At 31.5% G+C, this 10,565-nt stretch overlaps 1 protein-coding gene across 7 annotated transcripts in view; it reads left to right on the top strand.

Moving 5' to 3' along the window:
* LOC117174951 (LIM domain-binding protein 2) overlaps window positions 1–10,245 on the top strand; it is a 244,913-nt gene extending 234,668 nt beyond the window's left edge. For all 7 annotated transcript variants that reach the window (XM_033364419.1, XM_033364418.1, XM_033364416.1 and 4 more), the window contains 3 exons: window positions 816–943; window positions 3,413–3,655; window positions 9,941–10,245. In XM_033364419.1, coding sequence (XP_033220310.1) covers window positions 816–943; window positions 3,413–3,655; window positions 9,941–10,042 — 473 coding nt within the window. In that variant the 3' untranslated portion in view covers window positions 10,043–10,245. The remainder of the gene's footprint in view (window positions 1–815; window positions 944–3,412; window positions 3,656–9,940) is intronic.
* Window positions 10,246–10,565: the final 320 nt, after the last annotated feature.

Here is a 10,565-nt window from a genome sequence, read left to right as displayed (position 1 = left end):
TCCAGAATTGGTAACTTAGTTTAGGGATGATCCTTTATTAGATATGAGATATCCTACCAAAAGTTCGAGCCTCGACATTTTCCGTGTTCGAACGACGGGAGAAGGTGTTGTCACACGTGTGTATATATGAATTAAATGCTCATAAATTAATCGCAAGATCAAAACTTTCCCCCCTCTTTGTTTACTTTCTCTGCAGCAAAAAATATCTTTGTCTCTACTGCAGTAATAATGTTTAACTTGATGACGAAGTCGAAGACCTAAATTCGAAACCTATATTTAGTGTACACTCTGTATAATCGAGTGCACTCCCTCCTTGGTTATCCTTGGTTGCACACTTTGGACCCGAACCGCTTGCAAACGGTCTGATCGCTCCTCGCAATCGTGCGTATGCGCGCACACCGCGTTTCCGTTCTTACCTGAATTTTCGCTCCTCTTTCGCACTTGAGCTGGTACCTACTACCGTATATCCTTTCTAAGGTCGAAGGAGCCTTGGAACCAAGCGTGCGCGACATTATACAATATTTCATCGAATATGTTGTTTCTCGGCAAAAGATATGGGAAAAATGTCGTCGAATAAGTCTAAGTACGTAGCTTCTCTAGACTAGAGAAAGATGTAAAGTATCTGTGCATTTGTCTGTCGCTGCATGCGTGCCTGTATGACTAACGTGCATACATCAGAGACCTTTGATACTGAGAAAGGTCCACAGCTGGGTAGTGATATAGATTAAATTAGTGTCAATGCATACGCTTAGAAGAATTGCTAGGTGTGTGCAAAAAGACACGTGTTTCTCAATTTCCATTGTATTTTATTTCAGAGTCTCAGCGGCCAGCTAGTAAGAGAAGAAAGCGAAAAGGTAGCACATCAGGTCCTGGAAACAATGCACCTCCAGCGCCAAGTAATAAAAAAAGATCACCTGGCCCCAACTTTTCCCTTGCCTCCCAGGTTAGTAGAGTTCAATATTTTATCAATTATTTATTTCCCCGATACTTTGGAACGATTTACTTGTATCGAGGGGGAAATCAATCTGGTAATCCGTGGACCGCTCGGTTATTTGGACTATTAATCCACAGTAATCTGGTAACGCAATTGTATCTGTTGTAATCCACTTGAAAGTCAAATGACTCTACTTTTAATCCACTTGCAAATTTAACTGTCTGGTCAAATAATTTATTCCTTTGATCGAAAATTGAACTATTATTGTTGAAAATTTAAGTATTCCAGTTGAAGATTCTTTATTTTAGTTGAAAACTCATTCCCTTTATTATAAATTTGAGTATATTGTTGAATATTTTTTTCTGTAAAAGATTTATTTTTTAATTGAAAATATAAATATTTAATTTTTACTTGAAAATTGATAATTTTTATTAAAAAATTAAACTGTTGCCTGGATGACATTTTTTTTAGTTGAAAATTCTACTTTACTTTTTGTTGAAAATTGAGTCTTATTGTTTGAAAATTAATTTTTTTAACCAAATATTTAACTTGTACATTTTTGATTTAATAAACATACCTTTTTCAGTTGAAAATTCAACAAGTGGGTTGAAAATTGAACTATTTCGTTAAAAATTTTTCATTTTTGGTGGAAAGTTAATCTTTTTGTTTGAAAATTCAACCACCTGGTTGGTTTTCAAACTACTTGTTAAAAATTCATTTTTTAGCTTTTTAATTTTATTTAAAGATTCCTCTTTTTGGTTAAAATTAATTTTTTTTTTAAATATAAATTTAGCTATGAAGATTCTTTATTTTATTTGAAAATGCATTCCCTTTATTATAAATTTGAGTATTTTGCTGAATATTTTTTTTTTGTAAAAAATTTCTTTTTTTAATTGAAAATGTAAACATTTAATTTTTACTTGAAAATTGATCAGTTAAAGTTTTTAACTTTTTGTTGAAAATTCAATTTTATTAGTTTCAACTTAGTTTTCTTAACTAAAAATTTAACTTGTACATTTTTGATTTGATAAACTTATCTTTTTCAGTTGAAAATTCAACCAGTTTGTTGAAAATTGAACTATTTCGTTAAAAATTTGTCGGTTTTGATAGAAAGTTAATCTTTTTGATTAAAAATTCAAAATCCTGGTTGGTTTTTAAAATACTTGTTAAAAATTCATTTTTTAGCTTTTTCATTTAATCTCAAGATTCTTCTCTTTGGTCGAAAATTTATTTTTTAAATGTAGATTTAGTTTTAAAGATTCTTTATTGGATATTTTTATAAAAAATTGATTTTTTTTACAATAAAAAATGTAAGTGCTTTATTTTGGTAGGAAATATGTGTTTTTTAGTTAAAAATGTAACTGTATAGATGAAAAGTTATCTCTTTAGTTGAATATTTAACTGTTTGTTTAAAAATACATGTATTATTTTTAAATTCGTCTTTTTGGTAGAAAATGAATCTTCTCAGCTGAAAATTAAATTTTTCGTTAAAAGTTCAATTATTTGGTGAAAAATTAATCTACTTTGTAGAAAACTAATCTTAGAGTTGAAGTTGAGTGGTTTGGGCTGAAATGTCAATTATTACATTTTTCGTTGAGAATTCATCTATTTTGGTTAAAAATTAATCTACTTTGTACAAAATTCCACAATCTTGTTGAAAAGTCAATTTTGTTGTTTAAAGATTCTTTATTTTAGTTCAAAATTTATCGCTTTGTTTGACATTTACCCTATTTTATTGAAACATCATTGTTTTTTGGTTCAATTTAGAAGATTCAACTATTAGGCTACAAGTATATTCTTTTCAGCTGGAAATTGATGTGCTTGTGGAACATTCGCCTTTTTCGATAGAAAATTAATGTTCTTAGTTGAAAAGAATTCAATATTTTCTGGAAAATTCAACCATATAAAAAATATATATTTTAGATTAAAATTTACGTAAGTCTTGTTTATGTGAAGTAATCCAGCATCATTTTATGCAACTTTGAACGTTATCATTTTTATTGTTCTGCTTGAAAATGTTAATTTACTAGTAAAATTGTTGCTTTTTTTTGTATAATAAATATTGAACACCTATAATTCCTAGAAAAAAATTCGAGTAAGTTAAAGTAAGTTCAACTATTCGGTTAAAAATGTATCTTTTTTAGCTGAAAATGTATGCATTGTGTTAAACATTCGTCTTTGTCGATAGAAAGTTAATATTCTTATTTACAAAAAATGCACTATTTTCTTGAAAATTTAGCAATTTTTTAAGGAAGTAATCCATTTTAGCTAAAAATTTGCCTAAGTCTGGTTTATACAAAGTGATCCAGCGTAATTTCATGTAATCCGGAGTAATCTTAAGTCATTCAGAATGCTGGGCTACATTTTTAGGAGTGGTTTTCCCCTCGAATCTTGTATGATGTAACACTGAAATTAAGACAGCTAAAAGGCCGAAAGTTCATTTTAATTGATGGATTTTTCTCTTTAATCCTGGAGCAGGATGTGATGGTAGTGGGCGAACCGTCTCTGATGGGCGGTGAATTTGGCGATGAGGACGAACGACTAATTACACGGCTGGAGAACACACAATATGATGCTGCGAATAGTCTGGATCCTCATAGTCATGACAATTCGGGTGGACCACCTCCGCATCCGCACCAGTTCCACTCGGAACCTACACCTGGCAATTCCTGGCCACCGGACCGTGGCCCAGGACCTCCACAAGGAGGACCTGGTAGTCAGGTAAGTCATCATTTTATTTGCAGTCCCATTCTGTGCGATTGAGGGCCCGGATCAAGTAACCGGTCATTTGGTCCAGATCTTCGATTCGATACCCGCATGCTTAAAAAGACTTCTCTCGCAGGCTTCGTCTAAAATCTAACCACTCTGGCATTATAGCCGTCTAAACTCTAAACTAACCACTCCAATGTGCGTCGTCTGTATTAACCGCTCTGGTTTTTTTTTTAATTGGCCCCTTGTTTCATCACACATACGCGGTAAAAAGCAGATAAATTTAGTAATTACAGGGTGTCTACCCTACCTGGAAACCCTGGGATTTGTTGGGGAATCTGTGATCCTAACGGAAATCAATTTTTCAACTGCGCATGTGCCGAAAAGTGCGGGTCTATTTAAAAATACCAAGTATATACTTGTAATATTACATTATTAATAATACATTATTTAAAGAAATGCGCTGTTTGTCAGAATGAATTTAAATTATTGTTTCAAAGTGAAAATTTATTTTAAATATTCATCTGTATTATTGATTGTATTTATTGATTTCAAATAGACGCGCGCTTTTAGGTACATGCGCAGTTGAAAAAATCGCGGTTATTTGGCATCACTGCAGGGAATTTTGATATACCTGGAAAAACCTTGATCTTTTTTTGTAATTGTATTATTAAATTTCATAAAAAGGATTCTTCATTTGTAAAAGTAGCTTCATATTACTGTATTAAAATATTTGGTTGAAAATTCGTTTTTTTTTCTGAGAAATCAATTTTTTCAACTGAAAATACTAATATTCTGTTTTTGGTTTCAAATTGATCGATTTTAGGTGGAAATTCAAGTATCTCGTTCGAAACTTCTGTAGTTTGTTGAAAATTCGTTCATTTTGATTTAATTCCATTAGTTTTTATTGAAAATTGCAATGTTTTTTGGTTCAAATATCAACTAATACATTTTTTGTTCTGAATTCTTTTTTTTTTTAATGAAGATTAGATTCCTTGGTTGAAAGTTACTTTTTTGATCAACTTTTTTTTTGAAAATTCGTTTTTTTTCTTTGACTGAACATTAGTTTTTTCATTAAAAATTTAATTATTGCAGCTGCATATATAACTATTTTGTTTATTTTTTTAAAATTAATTCTTTTGATGCAAATATACTAATTAATATTTAGTTAAAAAATTATCTTTTTTAGTTAAAAATTTAGACTTTTCTGATAGAAATTAATCTTCGGGTTTGAAATTTAATTTTTTTTTTGGGAAATTTAATGATTCTAGTTAAATACTCATCATTATGGGTTGCAAATTCATGATTTATGTTTCATATTCAACTATTCCAGGTAAAAATTCATCGATTTGGTTGAAAATGAATATTTTAACTGAAAATGGATCTATTCAATTGTTGTTTGACAATTCATCTGTTTAATGTAAAATTCACGTTTAATTTTGTATAAAATTCGTCTTTTTTGGTCAATATTAATCTTCTATTCTATTTTTGGTTGAAATTAGATCTTTTTTAGTTTAAAATTCAACTATTTGGTTGAAAAATGGTCTTTTTTTCGTTTTTGAAAACTAATCGTCTTGTTCGAAAGTTCTTTTCTTTGGTTAAAAATTCAAGCATTGCAATTAAATATGGATTATTTTAGTAATTTTTACATGTATTTTTTTCTAACTAATGTTTTTAACTTAAAATTGAACTATTCCAGTTTTGGTTGGAAAATTTCCAAAGGGGGAGGGTCGGTAAGGCCGGTTTTTGGCCTAATTTATTTTTGGACCAAAAAATCTGAAAAAATCATGGTAGTATCTTATAAGTATCCCGAGTCGATTGCACGCTAAACGGACTACCCTCCACCCCCCTACAAATATAGGAAACACCACTACCCACCAACTGTATTTTCGAGAGATTTGACACTCTTAAACATGTATTCTGAGGCGCACACCAGGTTCGTAATCAGCGACCCCAAAAACCTATAACATATTTTTAAAAAAATTTTTTACCGGTTTTTCACGATTTGACCTTCAAATGACCTTCAAATGACCTTGAACCTGAAGCGATAAAGTTCAACGGATGCCAGATTCGTAATTAGCGACTCCAAAAACCTATAACGTATTTTTTTGGATTTTTTTACCGTTTTCTCTCGATTTGACCTTCCAATGACATTGAACCTGACGCGATAAAAGTCAGGACGCCAGATTTGTATTCGGCGACCCCGAAAACCATAGTAAACCCGAGCTAACCTCAGAATACATGTTTAAGAGTGTCAAATCTCTCGAAAATACAGTTGGTGGGTAGTGGTGTTTCCTATATTTGTAGGGGGGTGGAGGGTAGTCCGTTTAGCGTGCAATCGACTCGGGATACTTATAAGATACTACCATGATTTTTTCAGATTTTTTGGTCCAAAAATAAATTAGGCCAAAAACCGGCCTTACCGACCCTCCCCCTTTCTACTTGAAAAGCTAGGAATTAAAAAAAAATTTATTTAATTTAATATAGTACCCGAATTCTTTTCTCTAAATTTGCACTGAATTCAGTAGATAAAATAAAATTTTGTTTAAATTATTATTCAAATTCGTGGACTTCAGCGACAAATCCAAGAAATGATTAATTATGTTTACAGTATTATTTAATTTTTAATGAATCTATCATGCTGAAATATTGAAGAATATTTTGTTATAATAATTGAATTCCTAGAAAATAAAATAAAAAGCATTATATAATATAATAAACTCGCGAAAAATTATGTATGGAGAAAACTTAAGATACCTGGATAAAACCTGGAATTATCAAGGAATTTTTTACAAGGATTTGAGTAGACACGCCGAATTAATAATCTCTGCTTAAGTGTACTATTTTTAATACACTTGAATTATTTTGAGTTCCTTGAATCTTCTGTACTCGTTTCAATGATTTTTGATGATTTCAAACCCTTTTAAATTCTTTAGAATTCCAGGACTTTAAAATAATGTAAGGAAGCCAAATGTAATTAGAAATAGTTCAACGAATTTAGAAGAATTCAGAAAAATTGTACTTTGATAATAATTTTCCATTTTATTTGAAATTTAGCTCCGCGTATGCGTATCCCTTATTTTTTGAGCTAAAAATTCTTTTACTGCACACACCCCTTAAAATTTTCCATATAATTAACATGGCGTACAATTTTAAAAAAAGAAAAAATCGACATAACTTTTTCAGTTTTCATCGAATTCTTTTATAAACCGAGGTCCAAAACCTCCATTCAAACCCTAAAAAATTAGTGTAGAGTAAAAATAATTTTTTTTTTTAAATTTGTAAAATGACCAACCCATCAAATATGACCAAAAGTGGTATTTGATGTAGTTTTCGACAAGCGGACCCAAATTTTGTAAAAAAAAATTTGTTAACAGCTACATAACAAGTACTGATACTCAAATTTAAAAATTTGGATACAATTCAAAATTGCAGCTATTTGATTACAAAAAATCTTTCTTAAATTCTAATTTTTTTGTAATCTAAACAGCGAAACTTCGGATTTCTTACCAAATTTTTAATTGTCAATGGCAGACTTGCTTTAATTATATTAACAACTTCAGAGTGGCCATTGGATCGGGAAACCTGGAACTTTATGAGACCGGGAAAAACCGGGAAATGGCAATGAATTTATTTTTTGACCAGGAAGTTTACAAATGTTTAGGAAAGCAAATCTGTCCAAGTTTGATTACAACACTGTTTTTAATAATCAGTTGAATTTTATATTTTTCAATTGTATCATTCAGTTTGCAATGCGTAATTCGCTAATATTTGAATTAAAAATTTTGCATTTGGAAATTTAGTTTTTAAGCGTACATTTTTCATTTAAAAATTCAGCTTTGAAAACTTAAAAATTAAAAATTAGAAGCATTTAAAATCGTACAATTTTGGATAAAGCAAAACTGTTCAGTTGATCAAATGTGAATATAAATTATAATTAATTTTAAAATTGAACTATACATTAAAGATTAAGAAGTGAATAGTAATTGATTTTACAATGCGATTTGGAATCAGTTGAAAATTGAGGAATTTCCCGATTTTAACATTAAAAATTAGATTGTATTAATTGGGGAGTTTTAGTATACGAATAAATGTTAACGCCCGATTATAACTTTTAAAACTATTTTCAACTTTAAAATAACTTCAAAATAATATATTCACAGTTCAAGGCTTTAATTCATTCTAAAAAATTGTTTTAGTCTAAAATTAAAATTATTAAATAAATTAAAAAATTAAAATTAAATTGAAAAATTATTAAATAATTATTCAATTGAAATTTGACTAATTCTATCATTGTTGAACATTTCGAAATATTTGATTGTTCATGTAAAATCAGTAATTGTAAATTAAATATTTAAAACTAAACAAAAAACTAAACTTCGAACTTTACCATTTTTATTGTTTTGTTTGAAAAATTGAATTTACCAGTAAAATTGTTTAATTTTGATGTATAATAAATATTGGACACATATAATTCCTAGAAAAAATTCGGTGCAAATAGCCCGCGGCCTAATTTCAAATAAAATAAAAGAATAGAAAATATTTTCTAAAGATTCCTAGGAAAATGGAAAATTACTTTTTATTTGGATTGCTTGAAAGAAGGTTATGGTCCTCGGTTTATAAAAAAATTCATTAATCACATGGAAAACTTTAAGGGGTGTGTGCTACGGGCAAATATTAATAGTTTTGGCTCAAATATAGAGCATATATAAATATGGAACGACATCCGCCAGAGTGATTATTTTAGACGCTCACTATATTTTTTTTATCCTTGCATAAAAATGTATATTCATAAATGTAGAAAAGGATTGCTCCGAGCCAAACAAAAGAAAATGTTCCATGTAATATTTCAGAACATTACTGTTTCTCCTATTTAGGGATTATTCATAAACTTCGTTACCAGTTTTGGGCAATTTACCCCCCCCCCCCCCCCCCCCCCCCATGAAAGTAAGGCTACAAGAACAAGAACTCTCGAAATTTTTCAAGCAAAAGAAAAACGAATTTTTAACAAAATGGTTCAATATTAACAAAAAGTTGAATTCTTACTTAAGGGCACGTGATACTTACAGTTTCCCCGGCTTTTTCCCACAAAAATGAAAATTTTTAAAAACTCAATTCGGACATGCTATAAAATATCATAACGGACGTCCCCGGACTCTTTTTTGAGGGATAATAACAAGAAAAATGTATTGTGCTAAATAAAAGTTTTATGCATATGCATTATTTTGAGGTTACGTCGTTTTTCATCTCTGCCTTTCCGATAATCTGGAAATTATTTGTGAAATAAACTTCTTTGATTACCTGCAAACAAGGTTAGTTCCGGGAGATTAGTTACTATGTTTATTTGTAAGTCCACAGTTTTCGGCCAAAAATATTGTGTAGTTTGTAAGTAACGCTCGGGTGAATTGTAACACACATAATCTCGAAATATGCATGCACGTTGTTACCAATATCAAATTTTTTTGGATAAAAAACACAAAAAAAGTGTGTGGGGACGTCCGTTAGCATGTTCGCTGTCATTTCCCAGATTTCTAAGGCAAAATATTTCTTATCCTAGGAAAAAAACCGGGGGAACCTGACACTGAAAAAATCGATACTATTTCCTGAGCGCTATGCAAATTAATCACATTTTGCTAAATTAAAACTTTTTGAATTAACCCACAAAAAAATGTGTGGGGACGTTCCGTTAGCATGTTCGCTATCATTGACCAAATTTTTAAGACAAAATATTTATTCTAGAAAAGAAGCCGGGGGAATCTAAAACTGGTAAAATCGACAATTTTCTAAGTATCACATGCCTTAAAAAAATAGACATTTGCGACCAAAAATGCTATAGGTAAACTTTCAATTACCAAAGTAATTTTTCGATAAAGAGGGGAATTTTTAACAAAATTGTTTAATTTCCAACCAAAAAAATGGATTTTTAAACAAAAATATTTATTTTCTCATAAAACAAAAAACGAATTTTTAATAAATTTCAAGAATTCTCAGCTAAAAAGTTGATTTTTTAACTAAAAAAGATTAATTTTTAAACATAAAGATTAATTTAGTGCAAAAAGACGAATTTTTAATAAAATTCAAGACTGATCATCTAAACAGTTGAGTTTTTAACTAAAAACGTAAATTTCGTAGAAAAAAAAGATTAATTTTCTATAAAAAAAATGTATCAAATGAAAACGTACTAAAATTAATTTATGTATTTTATGGACGATTCCTTACACATGGCAGATTTCTGTGATTAAAAAAAATATGTATGAAGTGACCAGTTGACTAACGTGTTGAAATAATCATTTGTAGGTAGTCCAGGGATCACAAGGTGGACAGGGAGCCGGCATACAGGGATCGCAGGACGCGAGTCAGCAGCAGCAAGACAAGAAGAGCCCCGCGGTGAGCCAGTGAGGCCAGGAGTCCCCGCGCCCCCCCACCAGGGGGCGTCGGGGGCGCAGGCCCAAAAATGTGGCTCCCTAGCGGGGCGAGAATCCTAGCCTCCCCACCTCCTATCTGGCCACCTCTTCTTCCTCGGCTGCTCGGTTCTCGCAGATCGGTGTCCTACCTCTGACTTGTCAACCCTCACTATCTGGTCTTCGTCCGGAGCAGCACCTACAAATGGGTCACGTGTCCTCCATGGGAATGGAATCCTTGGAGCTTTTGGCGGCCCATCATCAGGCTCAGCAACAGCAGCAGCAGCGACAATTGTTGGCCGAACACTCGGGACCAGGCGCGATGCTGTCAACGACTGCTCAGCCTACTGGTGGAGGTTCGACGCAGCCGCTTCAGCAGGGACACCAGAGTCAAACTCAAGGCCAGGATCCACTCCAGAGTATGGTACAGCAACTTGTCTGTCTGACGCAGCTGCAACAACTCCAGTATTTTCTCTCTCAAAGTGGTCACATCTGATGATGATGATGACGACGACGACGAC

This window comes from Belonocnema kinseyi, chromosome 6 (genome assembly GCF_010883055.1).
Source record: "Belonocnema kinseyi isolate 2016_QV_RU_SX_M_011 chromosome 6, B_treatae_v1, whole genome shotgun sequence".
Taxonomy (NCBI): Eukaryota; Metazoa; Arthropoda; class Insecta; order Hymenoptera; family Cynipidae; genus Belonocnema; species Belonocnema kinseyi.
The sequence above is the reverse complement of the archived record's forward strand: the minus strand, read 5'-3'. Positions and strand labels throughout refer to the sequence as shown.